The sequence below is a fragment of the Melozone crissalis genome, unplaced genomic scaffold (genome assembly GCF_028551555.1).
Source record: "Melozone crissalis strain CALT ecotype California unplaced genomic scaffold, PUWL_Pcris_2 ptg000027l_1, whole genome shotgun sequence".
Classification (NCBI taxonomy): Eukaryota; Metazoa; Chordata; class Aves; order Passeriformes; family Passerellidae; genus Melozone; species Melozone crissalis.
Genome location: NW_026535805.1, coordinates 51640486 through 51655325, shown reverse-complemented (window position 1 = coordinate 51655325; position 14840 = coordinate 51640486). Strand labels below are relative to the sequence as shown.

The 14840-nt window shown below is 45.2% G+C and overlaps 1 protein-coding gene across 1 annotated transcript in view; it reads left to right on the top strand.

The window, feature by feature from the left end:
• FOXO3 (forkhead box O3) overlaps positions 1-14840 on the top strand; it is an 87320-nt gene that overhangs the window by 64784 nt on the left and 7696 nt on the right. Inside the window, exon 2 of the mRNA XM_054279758.1 lies at positions 6551-7985. Coding sequence (XP_054135733.1) covers positions 6551-7951 — 1401 coding nt within the window. The 3' untranslated portion in view covers positions 7952-7985. The remainder of the gene's footprint in view (positions 1-6550; positions 7986-14840) is intronic.

Sequence of the window (14840 nt, the reverse complement as noted above, 5' to 3'; positions counted from 1 at the left end):
ATCCCTCAAGGCTCTGCTCTTCTGGGGTGGGGGACAATGGGCAGAGGTGCAGGCAGAGCTGGTCACAGCAGAGGCCTCTTCTGGTGTTCTTCCCCTACCACCAAGGTCAGAAAACTCCTTTGAAGAGAGGATGAGGAGAGGAAACCACAGAGCCACCCTTCAGATGCGGAGCTGACTTTCTTAAATCTTTGGGATATTTTTTTTTTCCATTTTCCTGAAGGAGAGTGTGCTTGGGTAGGGCTGAGCCTGTGTCACCCCACATATGCAGGAGTGTGAGGATGGTGCCTTTCCCAGCTGGGTGTGAAGGTGTGTACCCTGCAGGACTCTGGTGTGTGCTGGCTGCCTGCTTCTGCTGAACAGCTGGTGGGATTTTTGGGAGCTGCCTTGGGAACATGCAGATTATACCAAATATCAGACATCGAAACCAGTTTGGGTGTCAGAAGAGATTTCTTTTCCTGTGTGTAATTTTCTTAATGCTTTTTTTGTCCCTGCAGCTTCCATACTTTAGGGAAAATATAACAATCTGGAACACATAATACTTGTTTTAATATGGAAAAGAGGTATATCAGGACAACATGGCTGATAGATATTGTGGGAGAACTCTCTTTATATTTTAGTTCTTGATTTTTCTGTATCTGCAGAGCACCCTCACTACTTTATTAAATTATATACATTTTTCTGTTTTGCAAAAGCTCATGGGAAAGAGGAAGAAATTCTGAGGCCACTTTGGGACTTCAAAGTTCTTTGAGATATGTAGCACTGCAGCCTTTTGCAGCTAGGCAACAAGGGACTGTATGGAACCACTAGATTGGTACTTTCTAAAGATCAACTTCCCTACGCTTGCAGATCCCTTTCACCAGGAATTCCTATGTACATGCACAATTGGCAACTTCAGCCACTGCATCTGTTTTCTTGTTTACTTGCAACTGAATCTCCTTGGGGACTTTAAAGCAAACAAAATGTAAAATATGTGAAATGTGATTGTCCCACTGTGCTCTGCACTGATGCAGCATCGCCTTTAGTCCTGTGTGCAGTTTTGGGCACCACAGTATAAAATTGAGCTATTAGAGAGTGTCCAAAGGAGGGCCACAAGGATGGGGAAGGGCCTTGAGGAGAAGCCATATGAGGAGCACTGAGGTCACTTGGTCTGTTTAGCCTGGAGAAAAAAGAGACTGAGGGGAGAACTCCTTGCAGTCTGCAACATCCTTGTGAGAGGAGGGGCAGACACCGATCTCTTCTTTGTGGTGACCAGTGGCAGGACCCAAGAAAATGGCATGAAGCTGTGCCAGGGGAGGGGTAGGTTAAATATCAGGAAAAGGTTTTTCATCTTGAGGGTGGTTGGGCTCCCTAGGTAAGTGGTCACAGCATCACTTGTCAAGTGTTCAGACAATGCTCTCAGGCACATGATGTGACTCTTGGGGTGTCCTCGGCAGGGCTGGGTGTTGGACTTGATGATTCTGATGTGTCCCTTCCAAATCAGCATATTCTGTGATTCTGTGATGCTATGAAGAGTGGTAGTTGAAACAAGTTTTGAGTTACTTTATGAGAAGGCACAGACACTGATCTGAACAGGTGGGCAAAATGCGTTGAATTACTAACAGGCTCTGGTTTCATCAACTGCTGAATGCAAAAAAAGTAGGATTTTCTTGAAGAAAATAATTTTTTGGTGGAAGCTGTCTCTAGAGGTGTTCATCCCAAATGAGATCTGTGTGACAACATTTTGAGCAAGATGACATAAGCTGAAAACTGAAATTCAAGTGAGCAAGCAGAGCCATGGAGGAGCTGGACTCCCTCTGTTCAGCTAGAGGCTGATAAACTGGAGTTATTTTCATGGCTTGTTTTTGTATTACATCTGATGTCTTTCTCTGCTGCATGGCTACCAGACAACTTCATATGATGAAATAAAAACATTATATATGTTAATACAGGATAAAATAAAGTGTGATTCTCCCAAGTGAGCATTAGCAGCATTTATCGGTCTGCAGATAGTGTTTGTTTTTCTCCCACCGTGTCTTAATATCCCACTTGTTAAACTGCTGCTTTTGATTTTTAGCCCTAACTTTACAGTTTAGGAGCCCATATCTGAAATTTCAAGTTTGCTACTCACTACAAAACACTGAAAGAAAAACAGACCAGTGTGTAACTTGGACTCATCAGCCACCAGCTGCACCTCATCTTGCTAATCTTCAGGCATTAAAAAAAAAAAAAAAAAAAAAAGCAGGGACTTTTAAGAGTTAAGTTACACAACTCTCATTTTATTTTTAAAGCGAGTGGATTCCTTGTTGCGTTGTTGAGGATGATAAATTGATACCACATGTTGCTTCCAGACAAAAAAGACTCTGTGCTGCAGTGGAAGCACTTGCAGCTGGTGTCTGAGTTAGTGGACAGGCTCCACAAGGTAAACACTGCTTGGAAGAGGCTGAAATGGGCACAGGGAGGGGGAATTTTCTCCATTTTAAAAGCTCAAGCATTTGCTGCTGTTGTCTGACTGAGTCTGAGTGTTGAAATAACACACAGTCCTGGCCTGCTTGGGAGACTCATTCAGTTGTTTGTATCAGATTAGGGATAGGGCACTTTGGAAATGTTTGTGTCTCCTCTCTGTCAGCTTGCCCGTTTGCAGTCTTATCAAAATATTGAGAGAGACTCATGTAATTAGGACATGCCAGCTGATCTCGGGGGATTTTCCTGAGAGCAAAATGTAGCTGGATCCCTCGAGGAGTATTAACCAAATAAAACACAGTGCAGTGGATCAAAATTTGTTGAAGTTGAGAGCATGTCCCTGAGTTTGGGGGAAGTGGTATAAGCCCTGGTGTTGCTGCCCAGGCTGTTCTGTCCCCCAGCTCACCCCTTCTCCTGGTGCCATCAACCTAAGCCAAGGGAGGTCAGCAGCACTGCTTCACTGCTTGCCTGTGGCACGACTGCACCAGCCTCTGCCCTCTGCTCACACCAGTTCTGCCCTGAGTCTTCCTTGTCTCCAGGAACAGTCCCTCTTCTTGCAGGACCATTTTCAAAGGGGACTTCAACCAGCTGGTCTGGCCTCAGGGCAGTACATGATGCTCTAGATGTTATCTGCAGGAACCTCAGTCCTCTGGCTTTCAGTGGAGCACACGACATTCTTCAAGCCTGGTATAAATAGCAACACTAATAAAGGGAGGAGCTCATCATATTTCTTTTTTGCTCTGCTCGAGTACAGCCCATATGTTGTACCCATCAGTGGTATCTGAGCTGTCTGCAGCCTGGCTAGCATCTCTCCCATCTACATATGGTCTCCAGGACAGATGATGGAAGTTCCTTTATGGATCTTTTAAAGTTTCTCATTGCATTTTGGCATGGAAAAATGTGTTAAGTTTCCATCATCATGGCCTAATTCATCTCCCACATAAGTCAAAGACAAATCCCCATTAATTTCATCAGCAGTGGGTTCAAATGATAAACTGTGTTTTCTTTGCTTTCCTACCTCCTTTGTGGTTTGTTGCATGGTCATATATTAGTAATGCCCGTAGTTGGGAGCAGTGATTGTCCCCATATACTTTCCTGTCTTTTAAGCAGATAGGAATATTTTTTGACAGCTCAGAAAACAGGTAGAAAATACAGTTATTTTCATCCAGATTGCCACCTGGTAGCACAGTGCAACAGCCTTCACTGATGTGAGTTGTCAATCCTGGTGGCTTCTGTAGCAAAACTTGCATGAGAAAGGATAATAGGATCCAGCCCTGATTTGATTTGGCAGGGCACCCAACAGAAGGAGAAACCAAAAACTCAGATACTGTTGCTGAAGAGGTTAGTGGGGGAGGTTACGTGAAAGTAGTGGGTTTTAAGGCAGTGTTTGAACAGAGGGTGGAGATGGGGTACACAAAAATAAATTAGCCCACAATTATGCCTAAGAAAATCTTCCTGCAGAAGAAAAGGAAAGAAAAACAGAAGCAGGATTATAAGTGGCATAGTGCTTAATGTAAAGGAAAACAAACTGCTTGGATTTTTTATAACTACTAATTTTCAATGCAGAAGGATTATTACATTCTTTTATTATTTGAGTAAAATCGACACTGAGCAAAAAGATGTAATAAGAAAATTACACATGTGCATGTACGTATCCACACATGCAGCAGTCCTCATCCTGAAAGGTTCCTCAGTCTCACAGTTTTACCATTTAGGATTTTTCATGGTTTTAAGCCAAATACTTTCATACTACGGATACCAGCAGCAGAAATAACCCCTTTTATGAGAATACTGTAGGCTGAAAACTGTTAGCTGCTGGCACTTTGGCTGAGTTTTTTTATATCTGAAGCTGTGCATGGCACACTGTGCATGCCACCTCAGGTGTTTCTCCTCTCTGAGATTTATTTTTCATTAGCAAGAGTCATGATGCCATGTATTCTTTTACCCAGCATTTTTAGGTGGGGAGCAGCATAGCTCCTGTGGCTTTTGAAGCCTGGCCTGGACTTTGCATGGAGAAATCCCCATGCAGATGTTCTCACAAGTGGATGTCCATGGAAGTTACAGGGCCTGAGGGTGAGAGCTACCTGCAGAGATGCAGTACAAGCTGGAACATCAAGAAAGGTTATTTTAAACAAAAAAATCAGCTCCCCAGCCAGTTTTACAGGGAGAAACCTGAAAAAGTAAGGAGTGGTAACTAGTTATTAGAAGCTAGACTGTTGCCAGACTCAAAATATTGTTAAAATGCGATCAGTTAAACAATAAAAAGCTTTTCCCCTCCTTAGGCTGAAGAATTATTATGATGCAACTCAATGTACCATATTTTGATGGCATGATAGTCGCTCAGAAATGGGCATGTTTATAGCTGAGGCACTGACCCAAACTTCTCTTGAGCATGTCAGCAAAGTCCAATCAGTTGCTTTGTGTAAATTGTTTAAAACATAACAGTTGCTGTTTTGAAGCATGGTCCATATGATTTCTCTTTTTGTTAAGTGATAATCACAACCACGTCTGCTGTCTGCGTGCAAGAACTTCAGGCATGCTTTCCATTTCACAATCTGACAAAAACCACAAAACAGTGAGGAAAGAAAGGCATTTTATACGGAAAAGAATTGTTCTTAAAAAACAGCTGGGCTGTACTTCTTTATATGTATCTCCAGTTTATTTATATCAAGCATCCATGTTTCCTAAGGATGCAGATATTGAGGTGAATGATTTGTCGATTGATTCATTCTTTGCCCATTTAAATCTGGAGTTTCTTCAGTGTTTTGTAAATGAAGGGCACTTCTTCTCAATGGTTTTATTGTGTTATGGTCTTGCTGACTATGTGTTTTTAAAAGATGTTGATAGGACAAACATGATTTTATCCTTTTCATAGATACACCTGGTAATTGCCAAAATTTAAGAAAAAAGAACTCTGCACTCTTTAAACTTAGAGGAATAGCACAAGGGCTTTCTCAAAGGAATATGGGATTTCTCCAAAATTCTTTTGGATTTCCACATGGGAAAAAAATGTTGGTTTACCAAACCTGTTAGCAGTGGAAGCATTCACACTAACAAATACTATTTGCTTTTCCTTTCTTTGATCCATATTTTAAGCACAAGATCAGCAGGATGACTGGAGTGGGATTTTCATCTCAGTTATTTTGGTTTAAATCTGGTGCCGTTTCTCTGGGGCTACCGTGGGCTGGTTTTCTCAGGCTCTTTCTGATTCTGAGGTGGTTATCTCCAGTTTGGGCTAACGTGGTGTGTGGGCAGTTTGATGCTGCTGACCAGTGCGAGCAGGTAGGGTGCAGGAGCAGGCTGTGTGCAGGCTCCCCTGAGAGCCCTGTGTTCCATAGCATCCTGTACAGCACGGAGCATCCGGCTGTGTACAGCAGCTTCATACAGCTCTGCATCCAGCGGCTTACGGGGACAGGGATATCGTTGCACGCTGTGTCACATCATGTTTTGAAGACGGTGAGGATACTATAGCGAGGGGACAGCTGGCCAGCTACTGCCGTATGGGCATAATTCTGGTGCCTCTAATCAAGAGAGAAAGTACAGCTTAGTCATGCACAGAGTGCCTGTGGGAGAGGAGCAACAGCACTTGCAGTTTTCTCAGGAATTATTATAACAAATATACAGCACACGTGCCCATGAAGAATTAAAAAGACATTTGCAGAGGCTGCAATGAGTGTGACTACCCCTCCAGCCAGAGTTTTGTTGTGCCTTTGCAGTTTTTATTTCAAGGAACTGATGGCAAGATTGCTGATAGTTTGTCCTGAGTAAAAAGTAAGGGAGAAACATCTAGCTCCTTTCTAGCAGGAATGTCGCTCTCCCAGCAATGTCACCTTTTCTTAGGATGAAGTTTTTAGGGGTGTGGAGATGGGCACAAGGAATGCACAGCTGATGCAAGCTTGGGGCTTGCTTTCCAGCAGAACGCTGCCATGCCACAGTCACACTCCAGCCCTCCCATATCCAGCACCTGAGAAATTCACGAAGATGTCCAGGAGGGTCCAATGATTTTATTCATGTTGCTGTTATCATGGGATGTTGGTTTAATGATTGAGATTTGGGTTGTAAAAGAAGTGGGGTGCTGGTCTTGACGCTTTGTTTTGTTCCTTTCCTGCAGAATTCGATCCGGCACAACTTGTCACTCCACAGCCGATTCGTCAGGGTGCAGAATGAAGGCACCGGGAAAAGCTCTTGGTGGATGATCAATCCAGATGGTGGAAAAGGCGGCAAGGCGCCCCGGAGGCGCGCTGTGTCAATGGACAACAGCAACAAGTACACCAAGAGCAGAGGGCGGGCGGCGAAGAAAAAGGCAGCCCTGCAGACAGCCCAGGAGACGAGTGAGGACAGCCCTTCCCAGCTCTCCAAGTGGCCAGGGAGTCCCACCTCCCGCAGCAGCGACGAGCTGGATGCGTGGACAGATTTTCGCTCCCGTACAAATTCAAACGCCAGTACGATCAGTGGCCGCTTGTCGCCAATTTTGGCAAGCACCGAGCTCGATGATGTTCAAGATGATGATGCTCCGCTTTCTCCCATGCTGTACAGTAGTCCATCGAGCTTGTCCCCGTCGGTAAACAAACCGTGCACTGTGGAGTTGCCTAGGTTGACTGATATGGCTGGGACAATGAACTTGAATGATGGACTGACTGATAACCTCATGGATGATCTCTTGGACAATATAACACTCCCTCCCTCCCAGCAGTCACCCACAGGAGGGATAATGCAGAGAAGCTCCAGTTTTCCTTATGGTTCCAAAGGTTCAGGGCTGGGCTCCCCGTCAAGTAGTTTCAACAACGCTGTGTTTGGGCCATCGTCCCTGAATTCCCTCCGCCAGTCGCCCATGCAGACGATTCAGGAGAACAAGCAGGCCACCTTCTCTTCCATTTCTCATTACAACAACCAGACGCTGCAGGATCTCCTCACCTCTGATGCGCTTAGTCACAGCGATGTCATGATGACACAGTCTGACCCACTCATGTCACAAGCCAGCACAGCTGTGTCCGCCCAGAATTCCCGCAGGAATATAATGCTCCGCAGCGACCCCATGATGTCGTTTGCCGCGCAGTCCAGCCAGGGCGGTCTGGTCAGTCAGAACCTGTCCCATCACCAGCACCAGTCCCACAACTCCTCTCTTAGTGGCAGCCGTGCCTTGTCCAATTCCATCAGTAACATAGGCTTGAGTGACTCCAACGGCTTGGGATCCACCAAACATCAGCAGTCACCTGTCAATCAGTCTATGCAAACGCTTTCTGACCCGCTGTCAGGCTCCTCTTTGTACTCCTCTAGCGTGAACCTCCCGGTCATGGGACACGAGAAGTTCCCCAGTGACTTGGACCTGGACATTTTCAATGGGAGCCTGGAGTGTGACATGGAGTCCATTATCCGCAGTGAACTCATGGATGCCGATGGGCTGGATTTTAACTTTGATTCCCTCATCTCAGCTCAGAACGTTGTCAGTCTGAATGTGGGGAACTTCACTGGTGCTAAACAGGCTTCATCACAGAGTTGGGTACCAGGCTGAAGGATCTTTGAGAACAGGGAAAACGGGCAAACAGGTCAGTGCCCCATAGATGTGGTAAAATAATTGGTTCCTTAGTTTTATTGGAGTTTGCACCGAACCCTTAATAGTTAGTGCTCACTAATAATAGTAATTTGGCTTGTGATGGCTTGCTGTGTGTTGGTATGCAACAGGCACAACCAAGAAACGTGGAGGTGTGGAAGGAAACGAGGCTAAGCTATAAAAGCTGCTCGACTGCAACACTGTCGGCGCGCATCTGGTGTTCAGCGCCCTTCTTAATTTAGGCATGAGAAATGTTAATGACAAATCAGGCAAACCAAGGTGGAATATTTGTGGTTTTTAGGAATCACAGAGCTCTAACTCGTCTTCTTTGAAGTCGCAACAGATGGATTCCCTCTTGCAGCCGATGCCACGTGTACCCAAGCTGTGTTACACAGGGATGGGGCGAGGTGCTCTGCAGTCAGTGGAGCAGAGTTGCTGTGGGGGAGGAGGAAGAGTGTCTTTGCAAGATCAGAGCACTCACTTGGGATCAGGTGTGTGGGACAGATCTGGACAGAATCAGAGTTGTGCCGCTGCTGTGGCTTAGCAACACTAGCAAAGCTGTTTGGGTTTGCTTTTTTGTAAAATTGTATTTCTTGGCCAAAAAAAGGTATCAAATGCAGGAATTATATATTGGTGGGATCCTGGTCTCAGGAATGTCCTGGCCTATTTAATGTTTTAAGTATGCAGTAACTGTTTTCCTCCTCCCCCCTCCCTGAATGGGGTAGAAATCTTTTTCTTTTGGACTCAACCAAGAAAATATCTGTAGATTGAGGTTCTGACATAGGTGTTTTTCAAATGTTAGCTTCTTCAGATTAATTTTTTTTCAAGATTGATGTGGTTTTTTCTGTTGCTTCTTTTCCACAGCTGGGGGCTTGTAATCATTGTTTCTGTCATTCTTTTGTGATTCTTCAGGATCCTGCCCATACCTCTGCCTGCTCACACATATGTATTCCCTGACTCATAGGGCAGGTGCCACACAAAGTGCCCTTTCTCCTTTGTTTATTTATTAGTATAAGGGAGTAAATTTCAAAATGTAGTAGGATAAAAGGTTAGCTATAAATTATTGAAAGTGTTCTATTAACTTCAGAATAGTATGTAGAGCATCTCAGTGGTGAGGTTAAATGAGGCATTCATTCAGTTTACAGCTTACTTGCAGCTTTCTTATTTTACAGGTGAAGGACAGAAAGAAGGAGTCAGTGTCCTTTGACTTTACAGTGCATAATTTGCCCCTTCCATCTTTAATTGCGTTTTCATTCACTGTTTCACAGTTAGATGTTCAAGGGAAAGCTTTGTGGTAGGTGAGCAGCAGTGGTGAACCTGGAGAATGTTTTCCTGTTTCCTGTGTGTATGGAGCACCTCAGGATACATGCTGTTATCTGTTCTCTGTTAGGGACAGCGAGGCTGCCCAGGCAGCCTGCTTTCAGTCCACCTGCAAAGCTGCCCTGCTCTGATGGAGTTGTTGGTGTGCACAGTCCTTTGTCAGTGCAAGGATTTGCTCTGGATCTTGCACATCTTCTCACTCTCAGTGAGAGCCTTGCAGTGCACAGCCAGGAGACAGACTGCGGAGAAGGCCTGTAGAGGACACTGCATCCCACGAACCCTGAGCAAGGCAGCAGTGTGGCAATGCCAGGGCCACAGATGAATTTTGGGGTTTCTTCAGTTCTGGTTGTGGAGAATTTAGGAAAAGAAAGGGGGGGGGAAAAGAGATTTGATTCAAAATTGAGGAAGCAGAAGTTCGCAGCAGGTCGTACTTGCTGACCACTTTTCCTTCAGGTGTGTGAGCTGCTTGGATTGAGAAAGCTTCATTGCATGATGTAAAAAAAAAGGCTGTAGGGACTTTATTGCTGTGCAACATCCAGCAGTACAATCTGTCGAATGGGGCCTGAAAAATAGATGTTATTGACAGTTTTGCTTGACACAAGCAAGTAGGGCAGCCTCTTGCTTCCATAGCTTCATGTGCTGCGTGTAGGTAGCAGCCACCGAAGGGGACTTGTGTGAGCAGCATGGAGGAGACACAACACCCCACCTCCTCACTGATGCTCCCTGCTGCCTCTTCACCCTGGCCTCTGGCATCCATGGAAAGCATAGCTGCCATGATCTTTTTCAGCCTGCTCCCTCTGAATAAAGGAGCTGACACATCTGTGTGAGCAGAGTCTCATTGCAGAGGACAGATTTATTAACGAGACAGCTCTCCTTGGTGGATTACTGTCCAGTCATCTGTGGAAGCCTCTCTCCCTCTCTCTGACAAGTGGACCGGCTGCTGTGGGTATCTGGTATCAGGTGCAAGCACAGATGATTTCTGCTGAGCTGGTTCATCATGCACCCTTCCTCATCTGTAAAGCATCACTCTTTGACAGTTTGCCTCCCTGTGAGCGTCTCGTGTTTTGATAGGGGCTTCTTGCATGACATCAGATGCAATCGTTCTGAATTGCTTTTCTTGGTTACTTCTCCACTGCAGCAGTAGGGATCCCTGAATTAAAATCTTCTCTCAGCAATGTTCACGGCCCCAGTAATGAATCTTTACAAGTCCAAAGACTGGGGTACATTTTTGGCAGAACAGCCTGGCAATTGCTTATGTTAAATCCGTTTCACTAGGACAGCCAGGTGTGCTTTGCAGGCAGGCAAAAGTGGTTACAATGGATTATTGGCATACCTAGGAATAGTGAGTGCTGTGTGTTCTATTAAAAATAAGAGAAACATTGGAGTCAGTTTTCAGGAAGAAAAGAAAGAAGGCAAATACACAGGTATTTAATTTATACATACTTAGGTATTGAGGGAGGTTTACTTTGGAAGAAAATCAACTACAGTTTCTTCATAGGGAAATTAAAAAATCCTGCAGGAGATGCCACTGTTGCAGGTTTAGTGGCTGTGCACGTTTGCTGCACACAAGCCTGTGCATGGTCCCTGCAAAGAACCCTGGCCAGTCCCACCCCACCAACCCATGCCCATGAGGCTGCCCAGGCTCAGCCTTTCAGAGGAGCCTCATTGAGGCATATAAATGAATTTGGGTTCGGTTTGGTTTTTTTTCCTCTTACAAGAAGGAATAGAGAAAATCAATTTTTTTTTCCTTGCTTTATTCGCTCAGTCAAAATTTCCCCCTCTTATACTGCCTGGGGCCTCTGTTCCTCTCTCTCTACCTACTTTCCAAAAGCACTGGATAATGCCCTCCACCCACTCAGATAATCATCACTTTGGTATTTCAGAGGGTTTAGCAATAAATAGGCATCACTATTCCTTCACCTGTCTCTAGAATACCTTTTATTTTGAAATTAATGGGTTCTTCTCTTAGACTGGGATTCCCACAACTCTGCACTTTGCTCCAGGGTCTGTCTCACCTGGAAAGTTCAAAGGGACTTGGCTTTTGCCGAGGAATAATCCCAAAAGAGAGCATCAGGGAAGACTTCAGGACTTGTGCTGCTGCCTGGAAGGTCAGGAGCTGGTGAGCAGTTGCTGCATGAGCAGACATTTTCTCCAGCACCAGAACTCATCCAAGAAGTTGCTTTTACTTGGATTGTTTCAGTGATCCAGTTTACAATGGCATCACGTAGGCAGCAATGCTGTCAGGGTTAGGCAAAGAGTGGAGAACGGCTCAGCACGAGCAGGGCAGGAACTTCTTGAGTTAGTGTCATAGTCTGAAAAACTCATCTAAGCTGCATCTTCTGAAGGAGGTTTCAGTGTGTCATTTATCAGGGTGCCTCTGGGCTCTGTAACAGAGCTGTGCTGGACTCAGGTTGATTTATTTGAAAATTACATGTAAAATACTTGACAGATGAGTTAAAGTCACTCATTTTCCACTAGTATCATCTAGGTCCCACATCTTCTTATTGCAGAATACACAAGCTGCAAATAGTCATGTAGCGTTCACACTTGATGATTAACATCTCTGGTGAAAAAAATCTTAGGAAACCTAACAAAATGTCTGTTAGTCATTCATTAGTCCATATCAGCTTGGACTACTTGCCAGTTTGTTATTTGGTGTTCAGCCAATTCTCCGTACAATTCATACCTAAGACAAATTGGTCTGAGGATGACTTCATGTTTACAGCACCACCTTAAAAGTGAAAATCGGTAGTCAAAGATCTCCATTTGGATGGAGTTTTGAATCAGAGAGTTGTGTGCAGTTTGCCACAAAGAAAATTATTTTTGTTTATTGCCAGAAAACTTCTGCCCATGAAAGCTGAATTACTGGACCTCCTATCTGATGACATGTGACTGCCTCAGGACCATAGCTGCACTTCCTTTTCTCTTATTTTGAAAAATGAGGTCTTAGGGATAGGACTGCCAGGTTTTTTACACAGAGCTAAGGTGGAGCTGTCCGCCTTCAAAAAATCTAGAGGAAATTCAAGAGCAGCACATTCTTCTGCTCCGTTTCTAGTAGACCAGTGGTTAAGGTGGTGGCACTTGTAACATTTAAATGTTGTTTCTGCCAGCCCAAGTTTTGAAAGGTGGTTTTGTGACTAGCTGAACTCCACACATGCCAAGTTTAGTCTTTGAACAAAAATATCTATGTAGAAAATGTATTTTGTGGGGAACAGGGATCCCTTCAACTCCAAGGAGGGCCTGCCCTGAGCAGGCTCCTCAGTGGCTGGGGAATACATCTGTGGCCAAGGAACAAACTCTGTGCTCATGTCTGCTAGGGAGGAGGAGAGGGGATATTGTGGAAAACCCCATTGGGACTGTCCCCCATGAGGTCCCACTGAAGCTGATCAAAGCCCCTTGCATCCAGAGGCCAGTCCTGGGCTTGCAGGGATGCTGTGGCTTTTGCTGTGTGAAGACAGCAGGAGCTGACACACAAATGAATTGCTCACTCCTTCTGGGAGTAGGGCTTTTTTGTTCTGGTATGTTTTTAATCTGGGTTTATTGTTTGGGGTTTTATTAAGCCAGAGAAGAGATCTGTAAAAACCAGGATTGGCTCCACGGGCTTGTGTTGTGAGTGTAAAGCAGCTGAAGCCAGGACAGCAGTCTTATCCTGTGGTTTGGGTGTTCTTCTGGTGGTGTTTTATATAGATGTATTTTTTAGAACCTCATGCTTTGTCATGTGATTCAGCAGCAATAATTAGGCAGAAACTTGCTGTCCCTGCAGATGCTAAGATTACAGGATGACATACTCTCACCAGATGACAGCACAAACCGATATTTTTAGCACAGCCCGCATCAACTGGTCTCCCCAGTGCTTTCCTCCTTGGATCAGCAGTGCACAGGTTTTGCTACAGAATGAGTCTTTGCAAATCGTCTGTCTCGTGTGAATGAGCCATAATGACTGTTTAGAGCTGCAGATCAGTGTTGGTCCCTCGGTATGTGGTTTGCCTGATAACTGGGCTGGTTACAGGTGGCTTTTCTTTGTTCATTCCTTCCTTTGAGCCAGACTTTTAAATAGCCCCCATGAAAGCATGTTTTCTTGAAGAAGTGCGTAATAAGAGCTCCTTTTTAGAAACATAGCGTCATGCAGCTGAGGAAAGGTCGGGATCTTTTTTTCATATCAATTGGGCACTCAGCCCAGGTGATGAACTGACAGCTGGAGAGGTTTAAGTCTGGTGTTGATGCCAGCCAAAAAGCCCAGGTACAGTGTGGCAGTGGGAGTGCAGGATGGAGTAGTACTGATAGCCAGCCTTTCTGTCCTGGCCTGGGGAAGGAGGATGAAGGAAGGAGCCACGCTGGGCTCCTGGTGCCAATGGTGAAGGAGCTCCAGCAGGATGTTCCCATCAGCACTGTCCGCGATCAAATCCCGAGCGGGATGTGGGGATGCTGACCCCGTTAAATCAGGTGCCTGTGGCTGGGTGGTGGGAATGCCTGCTCTGGTCCAGTCTGCTGGGGATGTTTAATCAGCTTTTCCACTCAGATTGCTGCACAGGGTGGCAGTTATTGGAATCTGGCAGAGGGACATCTGCTGAGCAGGAATCGGACGGGGACACAGCTCGGCTAGCGGAAGCTGCTGTGCAGCCACGGCTGTCCGCCATTCCTCCAGTAAAAAGGCCACTTTTCCCAGATGATGCTGTGGAGAATGGCTTGTGCTTATGCACTTCTACAGCTGAGCTGAATGTCTTGCCCATTGTTTTTTCCTTGCGCTGCTTGCATCTCCTGACTTGAACAGAAGTTGGACCAGATGATACTGATCTCTTCCAGCCTGGACTTGTATATGGTGCTGTAGAGCAGTGGATATCAGAATAACCTGCTTATAAATAGTTGTGGCGCCTCACTACAGTTCTGGCCTTTCCCAGGGTACTGGTACAGGATGAGAAAATGATCTGCTGTCTTAAATTACATTTACTTCCAAAATACTTGGTTGTCTCCTATGGTTTGCAGTGTTCCTTGGAAGAAGAGCGGCAGCAGAAGGAAAAGAGATACTTTCGTGCCTTATGTGCTTATGCAGCTACAAGCACTGCAGCATCTTAGCTCCCATAAGTCCTGGTTGTGTGCTGGCATTCTTCCTCTTTCCATCCTTCGACCCTTATTCTCTGCCCCCAGTTCTGAGCTGGGAAAAATCTATTTTTATGAGCAGAATTAAAAGAGAAAAGGCGAAGTTGCAACATGCCTGAAAGTTCAGGAAATAAAGCCACATTAAGTTGCCAACTCTTTTTTTTGTCCTTGGGCTTTGTCCCCTGACCTCAGTGTTGTCCCTCAGCACCGGGCCATCCTGTGGCATCCTCGTGCAGCCTGTAGGGTGTCCCTGTGGCATACCTGCTGTGGGCATTGGGATTTCCAATTTTTATTGTGCTTGAAATATAAATCTCATGCTGTAGTTTTGTTGTTACAGAAACACTGGCCTCAGTAGCTATCTTCCTTACTTGTTTTTAAGAAAATTCTGTTTATTTTTCAGTCTTCAGCTGTGAACCTCAGGCAGAATATTAAC